The 23,981-nt window shown below is 45.2% G+C and overlaps 1 protein-coding gene and 1 long non-coding RNA gene across 31 annotated transcripts in view; both read left to right on the plus strand.

Annotated features, from left to right (window-relative positions):
* Nucleotides 1-23,981, plus strand: part of CELF2 (CUGBP Elav-like family member 2) — a 561,934-nt gene that overhangs the window by 464,391 nt on the left and 73,562 nt on the right. For all 30 annotated transcript variants that reach the window (XM_079992647.1, XM_079992627.1, XM_079992629.1 and 27 more), the window contains one exon: nt 14,305-14,439. In XM_079992647.1, coding sequence (XP_079848773.1) covers nt 14,305-14,439 — 135 coding nt within the window. The remainder of the gene's footprint in view (nt 1-14,304; nt 14,440-23,981) is intronic.
* On the plus strand, nt 18,695-19,564 carry LOC307225399. The gene is made up of 2 exons (XR_013842972.1): nt 18,695-18,750; nt 19,359-19,564. It is a non-coding gene; the product is annotated as an uncharacterized lncRNA (long non-coding RNA).

Raw genomic sequence — 23,981 nt, forward strand, 5'->3', positions numbered from 1 at the left:
TTTCCCAGTAGTGATGTATGGAAGCGAGAGCTGGACCATAAAGAAGGCAGATCGCCGAAGAATTGATGCTTTTGAATTATGGTGCTGGAGGAGACTCTTGAGAGTCCCATGGACTGCAAGAAGAACAAACCGATCCATTCTTAAGGAAATCAGCCCTGAGTGCTCACTGGAAGGACAGATCGTGAAGCTGAGGCTCCAATACTTTGGCCACCTCATGAGAAGAGAAGACTCCCTGGAAAAGACCCTGATGTTGGGAAAGATGGAGGGCACAAGGAGAAGGGGACGACAGAGAATGAGATGGTTGGATAGTGTCTTCGAAGCTACAAACATGAGTCTGACCAAACTGCGGGAGGCAGTGGAAGACAGGAGGGCCTGGCGTGCTCTGGTCCATGGGGTCACAAAGAGTCGGACACGACTAAACGACTAAACAACAACAACAATATATATCGAGTATAGCATATATATCGAGTATAGCATCTAGATCAAGGGAAGTAATAGTGCCACTGTATTCTGCTCTGGTCAGACCTCACCTGGAGTACTGTGTCCAGTTCTGGGCACCACAGTTCAAGAAGGACACTGACAAACTGGAACGTGTCCAGAGGAGGGCAACCAAAATGGTCAAAGGCCTGGAAACGATGCCTTATGAGGAACGGCTAAGGGAGCTGGGCATGTTTAGCCTGGAGAAGAGGAGGTTAAGGGGTGATATGATAGCCATGTTCAAATATATAAAAGGATGTCACATAGAGCAGGGAGAAAGGTTGTTTTCTGCTGCTCCAGAGAAGCGGACACGGAGCAATGGTTCCAAACTACAAGAAAAAAGATTCCACCTAAACATTAGGAAGAACTTCCTGACAGTAAGAGCTGTTCGACAGTGGAATTTGCTGCCAAGGAGTGTGGTGGAGTCTCCTTCTTTGGAGGTCTTTAAGCAGAGGCTTGACAACCATATGTCAGGAGTGCTCTGATGGTGTTTCCTGCTTGGCAGGGGGTTGGACTCGATGGCCCTTGTGGTCTCTTCCAACTCTATGATTCTATGATTCTAATAATGAAACACTGCATTTGGGAATCAGCAAGAGGTGGAGTTTTGGAAAAATTCTCATGGGTAGAATGTGGGGTTTATGTTGTTGCTGTTGTTGCACTTCCCTTACCTTTGAAGTGGCCAAAGGATGTTTGTGAGTGTCTTTCCTTTCATTCTACAAATCATCCCTCCAGTGGTCTGCATTCGGTTGCCTTCCTGGAGGCCCACATTTATGGTAAAGCCCAGCTAAGGAGATCACAAGGCTTTGATAAAGTGTGGGATGGGCAGGCTGCAGACCCCTGGGAAATTATTGTACACCTGATCAAACACTTCATAAACACTTGGCCACCTCATAAATAAGTTAAGTTCAAAGTCTGCTAAAATTAAAATATAAAATGATTTCTCAAGTATCCCGAAACTTGGAGAAAATATTGGGTGGCTGCCCCCCAAAAATATTTTAAGGAGGGGGCTGAAGGGACCAGGGCCCCATAGAGTTGGTGCCTGTGGGTGATATGTAATATTTTTAAAAAACGGGGGGTGGGCAATGCTCTCCAAGTGGCTCTTCCTATGAGCAAAGAATTCAGAATTCATAGGCTTTCTAAACTCCAGTACTGACTACTTGATGTTGTTGTTTACTTGTTTAGTCGTGTCCGACTCTTCGTGACCCCATGGACCAGAGCACCATAATGTGAAAGCATCAATTCTTTGGCGATCAGCCTTCTTTATGGTCCAGCTCTCACTTCCATACATGACTACTGGGAAAACCATAGCTTTAACTATATGGACCTTTGTTGGCAAGGTGATGTCTCTGCTTTTTAAGATGGCACCAGTCAACCTTCTCTCCATAGGAGTAAAACAGCAGAGAGCAGAATCCCTTTCTGGCTTAGACCAAAAAAGTGGGTTCAGACTTACGGCTCTTACTGGCAAGAATATCTTCTGTTGCTTCCTAGGCAGTTGGGCAGTTCTTCATGGCTGATCTCCCTAGTGATTCCTCTAGCCTGGTGCCCTCCCCATGTTGTTGTACAACTCCCATCATCACAACCAGTAACCATGCTGCCTGGTGCTGATGGGAGCTGGAGCCCAACAGCAGCTGGAGGGCACCAGGTTGGGGAAAGTTGTTTTACTCATAGGCTGATATCGGTTACAAACCAAGCAATAGTTTATTGGGATGAGAGGTAAAAGTGTGTTATATCAAGTAATTAAATGCCATATGGTGTTGGTGTTGGCCACCTCATGAGAAGAGAAGACTCCCTGGAAAAGACCCTGATGTTGGGAAAGATGGAGGGCACAAGGAGAAGGGGACGACAGAGGACGAGATGGTTGGACAGTGTTCTCAAAGCTACCAGCATGAGTTTGACCAAACTGCGGGAGGCAGTGGAAGACAGGAGTTCCTGGCGTGCTCTGGTCCATGAGGTCACGAAGAGTCGGACACAACTGAACAACAACAACAAGGTTGGAAGGCAGGGAGACCAACAGTAGATGGCTCCAGAGCCAATGTCAGGCAGAGCCACGCCCTGGCTGACTGTAAGTGCCACTGAGGTTGGTGAGGCAATGCCAGATTTTTATTTTCCTCAGAGACCAGCCTCCACTGTACAGATTCACCTTGCCTTGGCTCTCCTCCCTCCAGGTTGCACAAGGCAGGGCAGAAATCAGTTCAAAGGCAGCCCTATTGATTGGGAGGCATCTCTATGACATGCAAAACATGTAGCGAGCTTAAATGAGTCTGAATTGTGCCAAGCAGGCCTCTGCAAGGAGCGGCACGGCCGCCGTGGCGTGTTTGGTTTTTAATCTAGCCTTGCTTGGCCCCTTGATTCCTATAATTTGCTAAGAGGCATGTCAAAGAAATCTCCTGCCTTCTTAGATTGCAAGAACTTTGCTTTTCCCTCATGGCAGAAATAATCATAGCCGCTTCCTTCCAGCAGGCAACTTTGCTCTTCATTAATTAGTAATCAGGGCAGAAGCCATGCACTTAGAGATTTAAATACCTGCAAATGTAAATGATGACTGGGCCCTAAATCTCTCTGCAGAGTTAAGAGAGGGGTTCTTTCTTTCTTTCTTTTTCTTTCTCTTTTTTTTGGGGGGGAGGGGGGTTAATTATGGTGCTTCCCATTTCCTCATTTCTCCATGGATCCTGTGAAGTTCAGAAGAATATTAAGTCTTTGTGCTGTCCGTTTTGACAGCACAAAAAATGCAAAAATGTTTGTTTTTTAACCGTATTGTGGCTAGCGTGTTTGCAACGCTGGCTCGCTGACCCGCCAAAGATTGTAAATTGTCTGCCTTTTTGTTATTGTTGTTGGCATTGGTGAAATATTGGCAAGTATTTTGTAAAGTTGCTCCAGGTGTAACTCCAGCTGTGGGCAGGGGGAATGATCTTGGGGGCGGGCTTCCTCCAGGCATGCCAGCCGCCAATTAATCTAGCCCCACCCCTCAAACACACATTTGTGCTATCTGAAAGTGCAGCTTGACATGATGAGCCCTAGCCCATGCTCCAGATCTCCCTACAAAATGAGCTTTTTTGTAGGCAACGGAATTTCCTTTTCCTCTCCTTGAGGGTCCATAAATTATGCAGTTGAGTTTCCCACATTTGGGAAAATCTCCTCCAGACAAGATTTGGAGCAAGTACAACGGGAGGAGAAGGGATGGAAGCCAGCAGACTGCCTGCAATAGTAGAAGTAAGATGCAGCCATCATGCCTGGTAACTGTTGATTGTTGTTGTTTAGCCGTTTAGTCGTGTCTGACTCTTTGTGACCCCATGGACCAGAGCATGCCAGGCACTCCTGTATTCCACTGCCTCCCACAGTTCGGTCAAACTCATGCTGGTAGCTTCGAGAACATTGTCCAACCATCTCGTCCTCTTTCGTCCCCTTCTCCTTGTGCCCTCCATCTTTCCCAACATCAGGGTCTTTTCCAGGGAGTCTTCTCTTCTCATGAGGTGGCCAAAGTATTGAAGCCTCAGCTTCACGATCTGTCCTTTCAGTGAGCACTCAGGGCTGATTTCCTTAAGAATGGATAGGTTTGCTTTTCTTGCAGTCCATGGGACTCTCAAGAGTCTCCTCCAGCACCATAGTCTGTTGATAGTCTTCCTAAACAGCCTCAGGCCTATATACCTAAAGGAGCATCTCCCCCCGCCCACTAATTGTTCAACCCAGGCACTGAGATCCAGTTCCAAGGGCCTTCTGGCGGTTCCCTCACTGCAAGAAGTGAAGTTATGGGGAAGCAGGCAGAGGGCCTTCTTGGTAGTGGGTCCGCCCTGTGGATTGCCTTCCCATCAGATGTCAAGGGGATGAGTAACTATATAACCTTTGGAAGACATCTGAAGGCAGCTCTGTATAGGGAAGCCTTTTAATGTTTCATTGTGTTATTGTACAGTGGTGCCTCGCAAGACGAAATTAATTCATTCTGCGAATCGCTTCATCTTGCGATTTTTTCGCCTTGCAGAGTGCGGATTGCCCGGGTATTAACGGTTTTACGAAAAAGGAAGCAAATCCGCAAGACGTTTTCATCTTGCGAAGCAAGCCCATAGGGAAATTCATCTTGTGAAGCACCTCGAAAAACGGAAAACCCTTTCGTCTAGCGAGTTTTTCGTCTTGCGAGGCATTCATCTTGCGGGGCACCACTGTATTTGTTGGACGTGGGTGGCACTGTGGTCTAAATCACTGAGCCTCTTGGGCTTGTCGATCGGACAGTTGGTGGTTCGAATCCCTGCAATGGGGTGAGCTCCCATTGCTTGGTCCCTGCCCCGACAACCTAGCAGTTCGAAAGCACCGCAGTGCAAGTAGATAAATAGGTACCGCTGCGGCAGGAAGGTAAACGGTGTTTCTGTGCGCTCTGGTTTCCGTCACGGTGTCCCGTTGCGCCAGAAACAGCTTAGTCATGCTGGCCACGTGACCCAGAAAGCTGTCTGTGGACAAACGCCGGCTCCCTCGGCCTGAAAGCGAATTGAGCGCTACAACCCCATAGTCTCCTTTGACTGGACTTAACCGTCCAGGGGTCCTTTTATGTTTTTATATTTGTTGGAAGCTGCCCTGAGTGTCTGGGGCAACCCAGTCAGATGGGCGGGGTATAAAGATGATGATGATTTTTATATTATTATTATTATTATTATTATTACTACTACTACTACTACTTCTACTAGTATTCCACAGGTGCGAAAGCCTGAAACTGTAGCTGCAGAAGGCAGGGCTCTCTTCATCCTCCTTCCTTCTTTTGTCAGGATGTACTCCCAATTTGGGAATGAGGAACAGGATTTGGCCAGCATGCTTTATTCTGAGCTCCCCCACCCCCAGTGGCCCTCCTGGCAGGTTGGTGAAGCTGTCCATTACCTGATGTCACCATGAAACCAGATGACCCCAAAGAACATCTTTCCCCACAGGTGCAACTCAAGACATGCTTGCATTCAAGCTGGGGGGTCAAAGGAAGAATCAGTAGCCTGCTGGCCTAAACAGATCTTGAAATCTATTTGTAATCATGGGTGCTGATGTATAAGCCGCTTTTACTCATATGGAAAGAGTTAACAGCTTTTCTATAAATCAAAGCGTTGTTTTTTGTGTGTGTTTTTTAATAATATATTCCAAGTGTGTGGATGAGGGGGAGGAAGAAAGGGAGAAATTTCAAATCCCTGCAAAAACCCCAAGCGTGCAATCTGTCCGTGTCACACCTGGATCTAAATCTGCCTGAATTAATTAGCAACTTCTTTCCCCTATGTGTTAGTGCTAAGATATGGCATTTAATTACTACTTTCAATTCAGCACTTTGTTCCTTTTAGAATTTTGAAATCTTTTCTTCTGCGAAGTCGGAACATGGCGGGTCCTACCAGCGAGGGCGCGCTTTTGTCTGTTGAGGAACAGAGACTTGAAACTGGTTTTGACGTGCCGCTAGCGGTTTGACTTCACCAGCAGAGGTGCGGTACATTGTCCCTCAAGGCGGACGGGTGCCCACCAGCTGGGAGAAAGGAATCAGGACTCTTATTGTGATGCATTTAAAGTGGCATTGAGCAGGTTAAACAATGCCGACCCTACCATGAGGCAGAGTGAGGCGACTGCCTTGGGTGGCAAATGGTGGAAGACAGAGCTTTGTGTGAGCTACTCAGATGTAGTAGAAGACACTGTCCCATCACCAGTGCTTAAGGAAGGTTCAGTTGCTGCCAGTCTGGTTAGTTTTTGTACATGAAATGTGAGGGGGTAGCCATCTTGATGTTTGCCTCAGGCAGCAAAATGGCTTGAGCTGGCCCTACTGGTAAGTGAGCTTGATTCGGTAGCATGGCTTCCACTGGCTTGTTTTGACCAAGGAATAGGCATTATGATTATGATTATGATTATGATTAGGGCGGTTCACGAGATAAAAATGCAGGATAAAAGGAATACATAGTTAAAAAAACAAAGCTGTACCCCGCCTCCCACAAACACATTTAAAAGGCCGTAGAGTATTAATCAGCCTAAGGCCTGGTTTAAGAGGAACATTTTTGCCAGGCACCTAAAGGTGCATAATGAAGGCGCCAGGCAAACCTCCCTGGGGAGAGCATTCCACAAATGGGGAGCCACTACAGAGAAGGCCCCGTTCTCGTGTTGCCACCCTGCAGACGACATGTGGAGCAGGCACATGAAGACGGGCTTTAGATGATGAACACAAAGTCTGGGTTGGTTTATAGGGTATTCATATCTACTCAAAATGACAAGTAGGCAGATTAATGGAGGATAAGGCTGTTGGTGCAGGCCTGTAGTGATGGCTGCAGGTTGCCTCCAGTCTTGGGGACAGCACGCCTCTGAATATTAGTTGCTGGGCAAGCTTCTGGTTGGCCAATGAAGGGAACAGGTTGCTGGACAAGATAGGTCTTTTGCCTGAGCCAGCAGGGCTCTGGGAGTGTTATATTCAAAATGTAATGAAGATTAGTAAGTAATTTTAAATGAGTCACATCCATTGCTCCACACGCTTTTTTCTTTTGGGGCACCTGCCCAGGCTGGGGGGAAATTCTCCACAAGACTTGAACCCACAACCCTGAGATTAAGAAGTATCATGCCAGCTCAGAATGTGGTGTTTGAGGTAGAAAAAAACGTTACCCAGCCCCTCTGTCACCACTTTAAAAATCAGTAGGTATCAGCAGGGTTAGATCCTGTGCTAAAGGTGTTGCTTCTCCTTTGCTGAAAAACAGGTCAGTTTGTGCTTTGTTCCTTTAGAGTCAACGCGTCTGGTTCCTTCCGAAGATCTATCAGCAGCAATTGCAAAACAGCAGTGCTGATACATAGCTATGTATTGGTTTGTGTGTGTGTGTGTGTGTGTGTGTGTGTGTGTGTGTGGTGTTTTTTTTTTTTACTCTTGAGTCAGTTCTCTTGTATGCAGCGTTTTGTAAAAGATATACAGTATACATGAGCTGGGTGTTTAATTTACTATGAAATCAGCCTCCAGCTGAAAACCTGTGAAATCGTTTTAGTTAATTTGCCGTATTTATCAGTTTACCAGCGAAACTTGAGCAGGCCAGTAGGGAATTCATCATCTGCAGCAGTTTGGAAAATTAAAAACAAAACCTTTGTTGTTGTTGTTTTTCTCGGGGTGGCGGAGGAGAAAGGGAAGTTGAAGCAGCGGCTGCTTAGATCACCGCCTTTCCTTGTACACGTACAGGGAGAGAAGGGAAAGGTGTCTGGCTTTACGAAGTTCTTCTGCCGCCCTCCACGTACACTCAGTTTTAATTTAACTTGTCACAATGCCTGCCCCTTTCAGACAAGTTATTTAATGCTGAACATTGCATCCGAAATACCTTACGAGCTGATGGACCGCTCCTAAGAGCCCTCCTTGATATGTAAATGGGTTGCAATAAAACACAGGTCCTTCCTCCTTGGAAATGTTGTAAACCATAAGCTATATTCTAATGACATTGTTCGCTGCATTTCTGCGCCCACGCGCCACACCACTGTCTGCCTCCTGGGATGACTTAAGTTTTTTGACATTGTTACATGGCAGGAGTGGAGTGGCATGCTTTACTCAGGGACTGTGTTCACACCAGACATTTCTTTTTATTTTTTATTTTTTTAATTTTTTATTAGATTTTCCAGAATTATAACGAATATCACATAACAAAACAACAAACAAAAACAATGACATAAAAAGAAAAGATATATCAGAGAAAAACATCCATATAATACAAAATCCCTCCCACCATAACAAATACACATTTTGGGTGGTTTCCCATAATATACCATTCCACACTTATTTGCGCATTTAGTTGCATTTTATTCAAGCAACTATTCAAGGCCACAACCTTTCATCAGCTAACGAAGCCCTAATTACGTGGGCCTTCAGAATTGACTATAAATGCATGTCTGTTGGACTGCAAGTTTTAAGAGCATAAAAATCCTGTCTTAAAGCCATCCAAATTAGTGGCCATCACTGCCTCCTTGTAGAAGTGAGTTCCATAGTTTAACCATCTGCTGTGTGAACAGGTTATTTCTTTTGTTCGCCTGTCCTGAATCTTCCAACATTAATCTTCATTGTCCCTGGGAGAAATGCTCAGAACCAGGGGTGCTCAGAACTTGAATAAAATATTGGGGGCAGGTAGGCTGCACCCCAAATAATCAGTCACAAGACATTATGCATGCACACCATGGCAATGCCCATCAAATATTTTAATGGGGGGGCCTAGGAGTTGGCTCCTATGCTCAGAACAACATTTTCCACTTAAGGTGAAGCCCATCTGAGCCTCTTCAAAAGTCATCAAAGATCTCCATCACCTTCTGTCTCAACCCAGCTTTGCAAGGTGAAGAACATTTTTCACCTTTGGAGAGCAGTAGGAGGTAGAGCAGGGATCTGCAAACTTTTTCCACTGTCCCTCAGACTTTGTGGGGGGCCGGATGTCAGATGGCAATGGTGGTTGCTCGTGAGTAATCAGGCAGGACTCAGACCTGTCTTTTACAGGTTTTAAAGGTAAAGGTAAAGGTACCCCTGCCCGTACGGGCCAGTCTTGACAGACTCTGGGGTTGTGCGCCCATCTCACTTAAGAGGCCAGGGGCCAGCGCTGTCCGGAGACACTTCCGGGTCACGTGGCCAGCGTGACATCGCTGCTCTGGCCAGAGCCAGAGCCAGAGCCGCAGACGGAAACGCCGTTTACCTTCCCGCTGGTAAGCGGTCCCTATTTATCTACTTGCACCCGGAGGTGCATTCGAACTGCTAGGTTGGCAGGCGTTTACAGGTTTTATTTTGGTGCAAACTATTTACAGTGCAGAGCCACAAGTTCATGTCTGCCTCAATCACTAGCAGAATCCGGGAGTGGTTGTTTCCTGGACCTCCCCCAGCATAAAAGTCTCGTTACTCCCTCTTTGCGCTTTAGACCTCTGCGCAGGGTGTGTGATGGAAGAGGCATGCTTCCCTCCTGGCTGGCTTGGCCAGGAGCGGTGCTGAGGCTCCCAGCAGCATCCTCTGATCCTTTCCCCTCTTCCCCACTGGAGGTGGGGCTTTCCTCATCACCGGAAGAACTGCTTCGCAAGATTTTCAGAGGCTCCCTGTAACACGACGGCCCCTCTGTTTCCCGCCCCTGTTCTGATGGCAGTTCCCTGACACCGGGCTACATGGTTTTTTTTTTGCGGGGGGGGGGTAATGAACGAATTCCTATCCCCCGCAAATAACCCAGAGATGCATTTTAAATAAAAGCACACATTCTACTCATGTAAAAACACGCTGATTCCCGGACCGGGCGATTGGGCTGGATCCGGCTCCCAGGCCTTAGTTTGCCTACCCCTGAGGTAGAGTAAGGGTCTGTTAGGAGCTGGTGTCAGGAAATGGTCAGCAAAAATATGAAAAAAAATAAAATAAAATGTCAGTGACGTTAACTCTTTATTCAAAGAAACCAAAACAGTGCAGGCCTGGTGATCTTGCCCCAATGAAGCAGTTCTGAGGACAAAAATGGAGACCTTATACCTGGTGAATTGTACTCTACAATAAAGCTTTGTTCTTCATGAAAGTTGGATTGAGGCCCAAACTGGAACCCACCAGTTTGTTTGCTTTGCTTAATGGTTCAGTTGCTATCTTTTTTTATTTCCTGGGCGGGGAAGCATGTTTTCCGTATGCCAGCTAGTATAAAATAGCAGAATAATGTTGCTAACTGTGCATGAATATTTGGGGAGAAATTACTTGATGGTGCTCTAGGGAGCGATAAACAGTTGAGCGCCTCAACACAGCTAACCCAAGACACAGACGTACACACTTTCACCGCTATATAGTTATGCACAGTGCGCGGAAAAACGTATCAAAGCTGTGAGACACATAAAACGCAATGAAAATATGCTGGTTTTCTCTGTACAGTAGTCTGCTGCACTACATGCCCCCCCCTGCCCCCCAGCAAATGCTTGTAATATTCCTGGATGGGGAGAAGGGGAGGGGGCTCAAGGAAGATTTTTTCCCCTCTCCTCCCCCATCCGTCCCCCAGTGGAATGGAAACGAAAGAACTCCTTCATTACTAAAATAATTTGCACAATAATAGAAATAAATAACTGAATGGCAGGTTCTCTGGAGGAACGATTTCTCCGCGCTTCCCTACCAGCTCTGACTATGTGCTCATTAGCAGTGCATAGAATTTGCATGACATTTCCAGAGCCAAGGAAGGAACGAGATATCTGCTGTATAATAAGCACTTGCGGTTTGGAGGAAGATGGACAAGAACAGTGACTTGGCAATCTTCCAAGCCTTTAAGATCCATCATGTATAGGTCTGGTCTTGGATGTCTCTTCTCTGACATCTGTCCCCTGCCGCTTAAGACCCCCTTTTCCCGCCACCCCCTGGGGTTGCACGTGATCAAGAAGGAGGAGGAATAAAAGGAAAGAATCGATCAGCGGCTTTCAAGCTTCCGTCTTCAGGGAACGCTTTCCACCTCAGCCTGTTTGCTGAAGAAGCACAGCCGTTGGCCACAGAGCAAAGGCAGGTTGTAGAACAGTGAGGCATGTTTGCGTGTCGAGGTCCCCAAGACACCCCCCAAATAAAACTCCATTGACACTTGATTTTAGTTTAAGGTTTTTGGCATAATTTTGGCCACAACTTTATTAAAAATGCAAGAAATGTGAGTGGTTGCTTAGGCATTGGTTGAGACTATCTGACCCCGCACGGGGACAGACTGACATTCGCATGCATGTAAAGTGAGTAAGGGAAAACATTTGGGGAGAGAGATGGAGCTGGGTACCATGCCTTCACCTCTCCCCAAATGCTCCCGGGGGCTCTTGCATGGCCCTAGCCCCTTGACAGGGGTTCGGACAAAAACATGGCAAGCCCCTGGATTCCTTTAACGGAATACCCTTGCAGCAGCAGCATTTGGAGGGGCAGGCACAGCCAATCCATGCCCCTCCACCAACCAGTTCCTAAACCAATGCCTAACCACAACCTTACAAGTTGTGACGATTTGCTACGCAGTAGGCAAAAACAAAATGGCACCAGCCAAATGGACAAAATTCCTACCAGGCCCCTTCCCCAAAAGCAGATGACCCCATGACAGGCATAGCAAGGTCAAACAAACAACCCTGAACATAGGGAGGGTGGGTGGGTGGGTGATCCGATGCGCACAGCGAAAAGAGGAAGCTCAACGCTGTGCGCAAGGTATTTAAAGGCTATGGCTGTCAATCACAAAATGGCAACATATAAATCTCCCAGCAACAGGAAGCTCCATGATAATGGTGGCCAAACTCTTTTCCCGCCCAGCAACAGTGGGGTGTCTTGTTAGCCCCCACCGCAACACGTGCTCTCCATGAAGGAGAACACACTTTTTTGGCACATGCTCAGTTCATGTACATGGGGCATAGGAAACTGGCTTTATACTGAATCAGACCACTGGTCCTCTGGTGCCTAACCACTGTATAGCACCAGCAAGGGTGTGGCTGGCTTTTTAAAAAGTAAATTGCAAGTGCAAAGGAGCTAATCCAGGTGAGGACCTTGGCGATTAGGGGCAGGAGTGTCTTGGCCCATCGCCCCTACGGCAGTCTTGATGGGAAAAGGCAAAGGAGGAAACCCTACAGAAATCCAGAGCGGAGTCCTAAGACGGTTAGATGGCACCCAGGGCTTTAGGTTTCATGAGGCCCTAAGCTACTGAAGGTAATGGGGCCCTTTATATGCCCAGCTGTCCTTTGTCAACAACAAATTGCCGCTGTTTTTTGTGTTGAATATGTGCTATATGGTAATTTATGGACCTAATAGTTATCTAAAGCCATTGGCACATAACAAAATATGTATTTTATCAAAGTAATTGTTGAACTGAAATATAGTTCATAAGGTACCACTGTATATAGAAATGGGCAAATTGGTGATATTTTAGGGAGCAGGCTAGCAGGCGGGGTCCTTTACTTACATCATAGGAGCCTACACAACACAAAACACTGTTGCTGTATGTAGATTTTATTTTATTTATTTTTTATCTTATATTTTGGAAATGTACATCCAGTTTTTCCCCCTTTAATTTTTTTGGGGCCCCCCATAAGAGTGAGGCCCTAAGCTATAGCTTGTTTAGCTTATACGTAAATCCAGCACTGTTTGCGAGCAACTTCTCTTAACACCATACATTTCTGTATTTTCACTAAAACCTTCATTTCTAAATAATAATAATAATAATTTATTTATACCCTGCCCATCTGGCTGGGCTTCCCCAGCCACTCTGGGAGGCTTCCAACAAAATATTAAAATACCGTAATACATCAATTTCTATACACATTTCCCCCTAATACATGCATATTTGTAAACACTGGTTGGAGAACTGCATTGCAAAATTTGGAAAGCTGTGAATTTTGAAGGATAAGTGCAAATCCGGCACTGGTGGCACCTTATCTGCCTCCTGACAACTCCTGCAGCCCAGCTGGTGCCAAACGTCTTGCTCTGCTTTCCTTTGGATCACATCAGCAAGGCTGAGAAGGGAGCTATTGTCATCTGGGCAACTCAGGACCTCCGTACTCACTAGGGCAGCCATATTGCAAAAAATGAGAATCCAGACACAAAGCTGTTGAGTTTTTTGTGGGGTTTTTTTTGCAAATTGAAGTTTTTAAGCTTTTTAAAAATGAAATTCACCAAAACAAAACAAAAAATCACTTCAGATATGAGCAGCCCATATCCTTCTCGGACATTTTAAGCGGTTTTTCAAAAAATCCAACTGTTTCGTTTGAGAGTCAGATTGGGTATGACCAGCTATCAACAGGTAGATTAATTAGCACAGCACAGCAAAATGGTGCAAACTTTGTAAAAGCTTTAAAAATATCTGCTGATTTTTATCTGCATGTTATTGGCAATTGCTTCACATTATGTTATGCAGAGGGTGTTTTTTTTTATTAAGCGGTTTGTGAATTTTTCTAAACGTCTTTCTTCTAAAAAAATAATAAGTTAAGTGGGACAAACAATTTCGGTAGTAAGAAATCCGCTTCCGGTGCCTGCTGAGTCCAAATTCTGGAGCATCAGATTTGTCAACGCATCCCAACCCAGCTTTGAGCCATTTCAGGCTCTGTCGCTTTAAAGCTTTCTGAATGTGAGTTTGCTTAAACTCAATCCATTGCATACAGCTGCTGCCTTGACCTACTTTGCGTGAGCCTATACAGAAAAGGAAACCATCTAGCAATAACTTGACCGCACCCCCTTAAGAAAAAATAATAATAATCTTTGCAAGCACAGCATTACAAGTCTGCTGGGGATTTGGTTTCCCCCGTAGTAATCTTGCAACGACTCATCCCTGATAAGGGGATGCTCTCTAGCAATGTTCGTTTGGGGTGGGAATCACTGTATTGCTGTAGGTAAAGGAGAGTGGAGAATCCTGCACCAATATTCTGTCTTTGGCATAGTTGCTGCCCATTTCATACAGCTTGTTGAAATTGATTCAGGGTGGGGTTTCCCATATGCCTTACAAGTCTTCCCTGAGTTCATAGGCTTCATTTCAGGGATCCATTCTCATTTCTCTTTTCATATATTAGAAAGCAGGGTTGAGGGTGGATTTCATCTAAATTAGAATCTGTGCACACCGCTTAGTAGTAGTAGTAGTAGTAGAGTAGTAGTAGTAGATTGAGCCAGAGGGGTAAGGATGGTCAAGGAAGGGAGAGGAGAGGAGCCATTGCAAGAGAAAGGCAGAGAGAGACTCCAGAAAGGAAAGAGAGAAGGTTGCATGTACAGCGAAATGTTTTCCACAGGGCTTGCCGTCAGTTAGTGCTGCCATGTTCGCAAGACCAGCTCTCGGTTTGAAGTGGTAATGAAGCATTGATCACAGATGAGGCAAGGTGGGGGCGGGGAGGGGGAAGAAAGGTGTTTGAATTGCCCTTTGCTCATTCGTTATTATTTTTTTTATCTCCTAGCTGTGGAAGACAGAAAATTGTTCATAGGAATGGTTTCGAAGAAGTGTAACGAGAACGATATCAGGGTGATGTTTTCTCCATTTGGCCAGATAGAAGAATGCCGAATCCTCCGGGGACCAGACGGGCTGAGCCGAGGTGAGTGCGAGAAGCCTACGAAACCCTCTTATCATTATTTCTAAGTGCTAATTGGAGCTGGAGATCATGGCCGGGGGAGACGAAGCCACTGTCAGTATCTAGAGGCTATGCTCGGAAGCATGCCATGTGACAGAGGAACCCCTGCGAATTCTTTAATAGAAGCTGAAATTATCACCTTTTACTCAATAATAATAATAATAATGCCCAAGAGGTTATCTGTGGCAACGTACATTAAGGCATGTCATTGCCCTCTTTGACAGGTGGAGAGAGAGATTCAACACAGGGGCCGTTTCTCCCATATTTTTAATTTAGATGCCCATCATTCTGACAGGCGGGGTGCACATGAGGGAATGGCTTTCATGCTGCAGAAATGCCTGTGGCCAGATGTATTGTGCTCACCTGCCTGCCTCTGGGCCCAGATCACCTCCTAAGATCATGCAGGTGGTTGTGCTTTCACTGCGATGCTCTCCCCTAGCTCAGTGTTCTCTATGGGAGTGAACGTCAACCATTCCTCTAATGCTATACAAAGTAGGAGGGTGCCTTTGGGGACAGCTGAAGCCTGCTCTCTGCCTCTGGTGACTCCAGATTTACAAAACCAAGCCTGGTCCTATCTGCACCTCTTTGTTTGCTTTGCCCTACCCTGTGTTTGGTTTCTTGACAGCTGTGGGGCTGGGGAACTCGTGTGGACTTGCAGGCGGGGCTGGACTACTTATTTTTCCTGGCCACTGGCCATCCTGACAGATATGATAGTCCAGGCTTCCTCCAACTCGGCCCTCCAGTTGTTTTTGAGACTACAATTCCCATCATCCCTGACCACTGGTCCTGCTAGCTAAGGATCATGGGAGTTGTAGGCCAAAAACAGCTGGAGGGCCAGGGTTGAGGAAGCCTGGTATAGTCCAACAACATCTGCAGGGCTACAGGTTTTCCACCCCTCGACTGAGTGTGGTGGCAATGTTTTGAGCCAGCCTTTATACAGCAAACTATGTAAAGGGCGAAGATATGTAGCATGCCATCACTGTTTAAATGTGTTTGGGTGATACGGCCTGGTCCATGATGCGAATTTGCAGACATAATTCAAGGAGGGAACTTATGTGGTACAGATCCCAGGGGGAATTTGGAAACAGCAAGAGGAGGTTGACTCGCAAAGCATGTGGTGTGGCCATATAGGTCTTCTCAGCTGTTAATGACTAAGCTTGCCTAATCACATCTACTCTGCTAGAAAAGAAATATTATGTAGCATTCCCTGTAATTGCATATGGGGCGATAGATTTGGTGGATGCTGATATTTATTGGTCTTAGGGTTGTATGACGGTCAGCAAGGTAATGTCTGCAAATTCTGACATTTACTGACAAATCTGTAGAGCCTTGAATGATATCATTTTCACCATATGCAGGTGAAGGAGATTCATCAGACCACAGATGCAAATGTGTATGCGTGTTTTAAGAGGCTCATGACACAAAAAGTCATACGCTGTCTTAAGACATACCAGTAAATGTCATTAATCATCAAATATCAGACATTTACCATAACATAAAAACCATCAGAAGCTGCATATTGGTTCCAATTTGTGTAGGAGTCCATACCTTCTCACTGGTTAGTGCAATGTGGAATTCATTGTAAAGGGAAACACAACAATATAGTCACAGGAATATTTGTGCACTTAATAAAAATAATTCTGGGGCCCCCAGCTGAATTCTACAACGTGGATAAATTATGCAAATCAAATTAAGCTTATTTGCATACATGTTCTTATTTGATGTAATTTATTCAGCATCTGCCAGTCACGAGATGAGGCCAGGAGCTGTGCAGAACACTCTGACTTCTGTAAATCACTCTCTGCTTCGGAAATGTCATCAGGCATCACTTCTCGTTAAATGTAGCCCAAGATTTCCTTCCCAGTTTCCCAAAAATACTCTCCCCTGGAAAACAGATCCTGATTTTCTGCTGTTTTCTTTGGGGTGAGAGAAATTTCACCATATATGTATATATATATATGAGGGAGGAGTTCTGCATACCTTACTTAAGCGTATGAGGTGGCAAAGGACAGGGTTTTTTTGTTTTTGTTTTTAAAAAAGCTTTCCCCTTGCTTTTAAAACTTTCATTTTGTATTTTTATGTTGTGAACCGCCCTGCGAGCTTCAAATGAAAGGCAGCGTAAGGATTTAATAAATAAATAAATTGTAATCAAAAATCAATATGGGGGAAAAAATCTCAACTACCTTTATAAGTTTAAGTAAGATAAGCTGCAACTACCCCCTACACACACACACACACACACACACACACACACACACACTGTTCAAGAAATATCTTCCACTCCCATGATCTTCCCATGAGTTTTTGTTTTTTCCCCCACCCCACACCACTCCTCCTTAATGGCAGAAAAAGAAAATTTCAGCGCAGCTCTAGAACTCCACATTTTCAAGCCCATCTCCACAGTCCAAAGAGGCTGGAAACTTGACTGCTGAGATTTAACAGAATTTTGCTTTTCTTTGCCCATTACAAAATTCTGGACATCTGCCCAGTGCACACAGACCTGCTTATGTAGAATCCAGCCAAATACTCATTTGACTCAATACTGTCCCATCCTCAAGGAACCTAGGAAGATGTGGCCTTGCCATAGTTCTCCATGGATATGGGACTGTCATTGTGTGGCTGCCACAAAATAAAGGGAATCACAGTTTATGCATTTTCATTGCAATTCTTACATGTATCCCAAAGGCATGAGTACATTGCTTTGGGAAAAATACCTGAAAGTACCGAAACAATATTCTAAAAACTAGCAGGACCCATGTAGATGTCTGTGTTTTCACGTTATCCTCAGTCCTAGAATGGGAACCTTCCTTCTCTCCCATTCCCTGCCATCAAGAGCCTTGTTATATTCTGAATTTTCAGTTTTCTGTACACTTTGCAAGCTTCAGTGTATCTAGAATCTTGAGCACACTTGTTCTCTTTGAGGTTTGCTGCTATTTCACTGTCAGAATAGATTTTGGAGGTGCAGGGTGAGCATTTTCAAGCACGAATGGGCAAGTGACAAATGATCAGAGCATAAGAAAAGCCTGGCTGCTGGACCAGGTCAAAAGCCCATTCATTCCAGCATCTTGTTCTCATGGTGGCCAACCCGATTCTGTTTATCTAATCTATTTAACAGAATTAAATAGCAGGGCACCAAGGGGGAGAGGAAACACTCCTTCCATGTAGTCACTTTTCTTAATTGATCTTCAGTGCCAGAAGATTACGTCAGAGTGCCAGCCCTACCATTAGACAGAGTGAGGCAGCCAGCCATTCCTCTCAAGCCCTTCAGCCATTCCCCACTGTTGGAAGGCAGAACTGTGTGTGCTATATGACCTGCCCTGAACTCCCACAGCTGCCCTTGGGTGTTTTGGAGGCAGAGGAGGGTTTAGGGCAGCTCAACTGGTTCCGCCGCACTGGGCGCCGAGCCAAGGTTGGCGTTGCAGAACATCGTAATTATGACATAGTGCATGCACAGAACGGAAGGCAAGAGGTGGGGGAGTGTTGGAGCTTCTGTACGACCGAGCTGTAATAGCTCTCCTCCTCGTCGTATCTTCTGAATCCATCAACCTCTGCTCCAACGTTGATTAACGACCTAAGCCTTTAATGAGGCTTCAGGCACGCTCCCTCATTACACACAGTGGCGTAGCGTGGGTTGTCAGCACCCGGGGCAAGGCAAGTAATTTGCGCGCCCTAACCCGTGGATTTGCGCCCCCTAACCCGTGGATTTGCCCTAACCCCAGATGTTGCGGCCGGTGCGGCCGGCCCCCCCTGCACGCCCCACGCTACACCACTGATTACACAGAGTATCCAAACAGCAGCAAAAGGAGTGAGACATGTGCGCTACATTGCTACGTTTATTTCTAACTACGCAGGACAGAAAAGAAATGCATCTGCTCTCTGTGAGAGTCAGTGAACAACTGGACAAAGAAACAGGAAACCAGTAACTTCAACATCCGTCTCCCATTAGACTTCCAACAGTCTGGAATGTAAACAGAGTCTTGTGACTCCAAAAACTGCACAATGGCATAACAGAAATTGAACAGGGAGCACTGAATTTTGGCCTTGAACTGGACGCTGCTGAAATTTGAAAGGCCAGTGTCCATCCCTGGTAGAGGACACTGTCTTGTCCATAGGAATAAGGTACAACTGGCAAGTTAGTTCACTTCTGAGTGAAGTTGGTTCACTCAATACTGAGCAAGATGGACCAGTGTTTTCTGAGTCAGAGTAAGCCAACTTCCCATGTATTTGTATAACTGTCCACAGGATGCTGGAACATCATCCCTAGAACAAAGTACCGTATTTTTCGCTCCATAAGACACACCTGACCATAAGACGCACCTAGTTTTTAGAGGGGGAATGCAAGGGAAAAAATATTCTTTAAAGGGAGCAGTGAGCAGAGCCTGTATGCATCCCAAGTTCTGCTCAGCTCAGCGCTCCCTTTCACAAGCCGCGTGGAGCGTGTGTGCAGCTCTTGCAGGCTTTTCCCTGAGGAGGGAGAAGGGCAGCCCGTCAGTTCCGCAAGAGCCGCGTGCTAAGCCATAAGCCAGGACAGCAAGCGGGATCGCTGTGCAGCGATCCCGCTTGCTGTCCTGGCTTATGGGATAGCAGCGCACAGCCTCTCCTGGGCAGCGGGATGAAGGCTCCCCCAAAAGCCGCGCTCCCTTTAAAGAGTGTGTGGAGCATGTGTGCGGCTCTTGGGGGCTTTTCCCCAAGGAGGGAGAAGGGCTGCCCTTCTCCCTCCTCGGGGAAAAGCCCCCAAGAGCTGCACACATGCTCCGCACGCTCTTTAAAGGGAGTGGTGAGCAGAGCCTCCCGCCTGCATTCGCTCCATAAGACGCACACACATTTCCCTTTACCTTTTAGGAGGGGAAAAGTGTGTCTTATAGAGTGAAAAATATGGTAAGTCTAGAAAGCTTGGTCTGAGTTCAAGGCAAATTTTCAAACAAAGAAAGAGACGAATGGGACAGCACAGAAAATAATAAGAAACCCAGTTGCAGGGATGGCAAAGGCAAGGCGCAAACTGGGACTGGGAACTTGTGCAGGGATGGTCCTTATGGGCCAGACAGTATGCCAAGGCCTTAACCAGAAATAAAACAGGCAGGTTAGTTAATGCTCAAGTTGCATTTGAACAGTTGGCAGGAATGAGCAGTTAAGAAGCTCAGGAGAAATCATAATAGGGACAGAACTTCCCAGGGAAGGAATTTGACCTCCAGGCAGACAGGGCAGTAAGATCTCCAGTGGCAAGCTGGAATGATAACTGCCGTTATTTGTACAGTCTCCCAGAAATATCCTCTGGACTTGATAAAGGAAAATGTTGACGTTCGAAGTCTTCAGTAATAATTCAATCAAGAGGTTTCTGGGCTTGGGGTGCGTTTGGGATTTTGCAAGATATAGATATGAGATGTAGCAGAGCCATCAGGAATACCTAAAGAACTGGGCTGGTGTGCCTCTTGGCTGGGGCAGAGAATGAGTGGAAGGTAGAGAATGTAAGAATGTAAAAAAGATCCCTCATGGATCCCCAGCCATTGATAGTCTCCATGAATTTGTCTAAGCTCCTTGTAAAGCTATCCAGGTTGGTGGCCACAACTATGTATTGGCGGTAGCAAATTCCATAATTTAACTACATGCTGTGTAAAGAAATACTTCATTTTGTTTGTCCCCAATGTCCCAAAATTCAGGAGCAAAAGAAGGACAATACATGAGGAAGCACTACGGACTTGCACCCTTCAACTTGTCTGGTCCTTCTGTACGGCATGAAATACAGATGTTATACTCAAATTATGGGTCGTAGTTATGTCCCAAAGCAGCCTTCTTCAAAGTTCTAGGTGTTTTGCCTGTCCTTTGAGGGATGAGGCTTCTGAACATTATTTGTGATGACCATAAGGGATTCTAAGATTTTCAGATATGCTCCCAGCCTTAGAAGATTGGGAACTATATAATCGAGCTACTCTGTGCTCTTCAGAGGAAACAGCTGAGATTAAGAGAGGTTGAATGATCTTTTCCTGTGACCAGGAAAAAAATACACGTGCAGCCAAAATAAATTTGGTAGAAAATCCTTTTTTATATATAGAGTTACAGCTCAAGCCGTATTATAGCCCCAGCTACCGACCGCAGGAAAGCAAATTAAGCATTTAATTTTTTCATGTTAATAGGACTAATTGGATTAACTATGCAAGCTGGAAATGGATGAGTGCAGGTATCTGGGCAATTAGTTCAATATTAATTGTAGCCAATAGAGAGTCAAGTGTTTTCAATCCTGCACGAGTTATTTTGCAAGGCAAACAGCACCCTGGGTTTAAACACTTGTCTGGCAGAGGTTAAGCTCATGTTGTTTCAGTCATGAAAGAGTCCCTGACCACTGTGAGCCATCAGCAAATGATGGGATTTGGCTGTGTGTGTTGATTCGTCCCTAGATTGCAATTGCACAATGAACCACAAACTGATGAAGTGTAGCAGTGCAGTGCATTGGCCAGATGACGGTTATTACTCTGGGTCCTCCTCTCTGCACAGCCCAGATCAAATTCTTGATTGAAGACACAGATAGATAGAGGGAGCATATTGGGTTATGTATGAAAGCCTAGAAGCCGTACAGACTTTTGTGGCTTAGGAGCAAAGACAGCACAACTGGTAGCAAGCACAATGTTGCATCTGTTGAAAACCGGTGTGTGTAGCAAATAGATGCACAAATTGGGAGAGACATGCAGCACACACTTTGGAGATGGAACCGAAGGCTGTGCAAGTCGCACACTTTTCATGTTTTGAGATTGCTGGGGGAGCCTTTGTGCTAAACTCCATCTGTGCATCTTGTTAGGCTGATTGGAGCATGGAGCCCAGCCATTTTGTCGTGCTCCCAAACATTTTAAAATTTCCTCCGGAAGAAGGGCACCCTTCCTATGCAGGTTTAGGCAACTAGCTAAGATGCTTAGTGTTGCTGTTGCTGCTGTTAATATGACTTGGGATGGGACATGATGAGGGTGGATGGCCAGCTATTTTTGTTTATTAATTTGATCCAAAAATGCTTTCTTTGAAGGGTGGAGAATAAATTAACTCATCCATTGTTATGTGCTTGTTTATTTTGAACCTACCTCTCAGGCAGAATCAATTAGGGCTCCTGGGGAAATTACTGTTTTGCCTGATGGGGCTTGTCCTGTGAGTTTTGGCAAGGTTCAGCCATGTTTTTTAATGTCTGTACGAAGCCATGTGGATAGGTCTGCCAGAGATTTAGGGTAGAGTATGTGGGTTGAGCTCAGCTCTGTTTCCCCATTTCAGGGGAACCATGGGAGTAGTAAAAAGATCTGTACAGGTGCCTAGAGATGGTGATAGTCTGGATGAAGGCAAATAAACTGAAGCTCAAACCCAACAAGAGGGAGATATTCATTATGGGGACCCAACTGATCTGGAAACTTACAGTTCTGTGCAAGATGGGATGGGAGTCGCACATCTCTTGGAGGTGCAAGATTTAGGGGGTATTTTCTGATCTTGCAGAGATCTTAGAATCTCATATTGTAGTCATGGCAAAGCGTTTACATTGGTCTACCAGCTGTGATCATTGCTAGGCAATGAAAACCTGGCCTGTGTGATTTATGCTTTGGTAACTTTTATATAAAAGGTACAGGGATCTAGCATTGTTTTTGAAGACTGTCCAGAAACTTGGAAATGTGACAGCCTAATTCGCTGATGGGAACCCACTCTATTGATATTAAAATAAACTGGCTCGAGAGTTGGTTGTTGCTACAATTCAGACGAATAACTTTAAATGCTAACTGTTCAAGCCATAAATCACCCTTCCCCCCCCCACTCCCTCTAGAAGCTAGTGAGATGCTTCTGACTCCATTGAACTTAGTAGGGTGATTCTGAATAAAGAGGTAACAGAATTCTGTGGCTCAGTTGAGACGCTACACTAAACCATAGTTTAGCATTATGAGAACAAGCCACAGCAAACATAGATTCCCCCTTCGCATCAAACATCACCACCAGGAGGAATCTGGAAGCTTTTGCTTCCAGTTAAGGTTTACCACAGCTTGTTCTCTGAACCTGATGAACTCTGCTTAATCTTAACTAAAGTTTGTTTGAAGTGACTTGATTGCAAAATGCAGGTTATGAAGCTTACTTGTTTTAACACAACTTAGTTAGCATTAACCGTAGTTTTAGATTTGGATGAAGCACCATGTCATAGTTGGAATCAAAAGCTTTCAGACTGTTGCTCACAGTTGTGAAGAAGTTGGAGATGAGGGTGAGGAGCAGATAAGCCCTAGGCTCGCTGCAGCTTGTTTTTGACATACTAAACTATGGTGTAGCATAACATTATAACACATTTGTGTGTATTCCAAGCATCATGAACTTGGGGAAAGTTTGGTAGGGCAAGACACCATGGTCCTCCTTCAGATTTTGGTGAACCAATCAGGGGGGACTCTAAAGACCAAAGCGGTTTACTTGGTGGGTCAAGTGATTGGTGAGGCTTCCATAAATACTACACAGATTTGCTCAGTGAAGGTTGGTGACCTTCTGAAAAACCAAAATACATTGTGGGGTGGTTGTTATCTTTTAAAATAATGTTTTTATAAACATGCTTGAACTTGTGGAAAGGATCGCATGAAACCCACTACACCTTTCTAAGAGGCCAAAGGAAGCATGTTGTGAAGTAAAAGTAATTCCCCCCCCCCCGCACACAAAATTATTAGGAATGCTTCAGAAATTCAGTCATTGCCAATCCCAGTATAAACTGAAAAAATCTACAGCTCCTGTAATTATATCTTGATCCGAATTTAGTTATCTGCCGACTTTCAAACTTTCTGAACATTCTGACAGAGATCTCAGCTGAAAAAAATCTAGAGAACTACGTTTTAAAATGTGCATGTTGAGATAAAATATGTCTGAATATAGTATATAAATGTGCATTTTGTGCATTTTTAAATGTGCAGGTTAATGCAAAGAGAGAGAGAGGAGGGAATAGATATTTGGGGTGAAACATGCAGAAGTGATACAGACAAGAAACAGGCCACTTTTTGCACCCCTAACCATTATTTTGCCAAATGAATATTTCTCAGCAAGCGCCCAGGGAACAGTGTATGGAAAGCGGGGATGAAATAGCGTGGGGGAGCCTTATCAGTTTGCAGCTACTGAAATTTGCTTGCAGTACTGATGAATAATAGCAAATCTGAGTTAAGATACCATTTCATTGAGATGACAAGTGTAATAGATGCGTCTCTAAATCTGCGCAGTGACAAGTTCTTGTGCTTCTTTCTGATCCAGTCTGCAAGGAGGAAATTGCTTTGAGAAAACCTTTCTCCAGTCAAACACTGATCTATTCTGGACAGCTGGCAGGCAGTCTCACAGAAAAATAGTGAAAGTTCACTCACTTTAGGATTTACTACCAATCTGTGACATTCCAAAAGTAGAGTTGATTAATCTGGATCAATAATCCCGGCTACTAAAAGAGAGCCCTGATAGAAAGATTGGTTGCATTGTGTGTGTGTGTGTGTGTGTGTGTGTGTGTGTGTCACATGTTTTTAGCATCTTTAGGTATG

The sequence above is a fragment of the Podarcis cretensis genome (assembly GCF_951804945.1).
Source record: "Podarcis cretensis genome assembly, chromosome: 10".
NCBI classification, from domain to species: domain Eukaryota; kingdom Metazoa; phylum Chordata; class Lepidosauria; order Squamata; family Lacertidae; genus Podarcis; species Podarcis cretensis.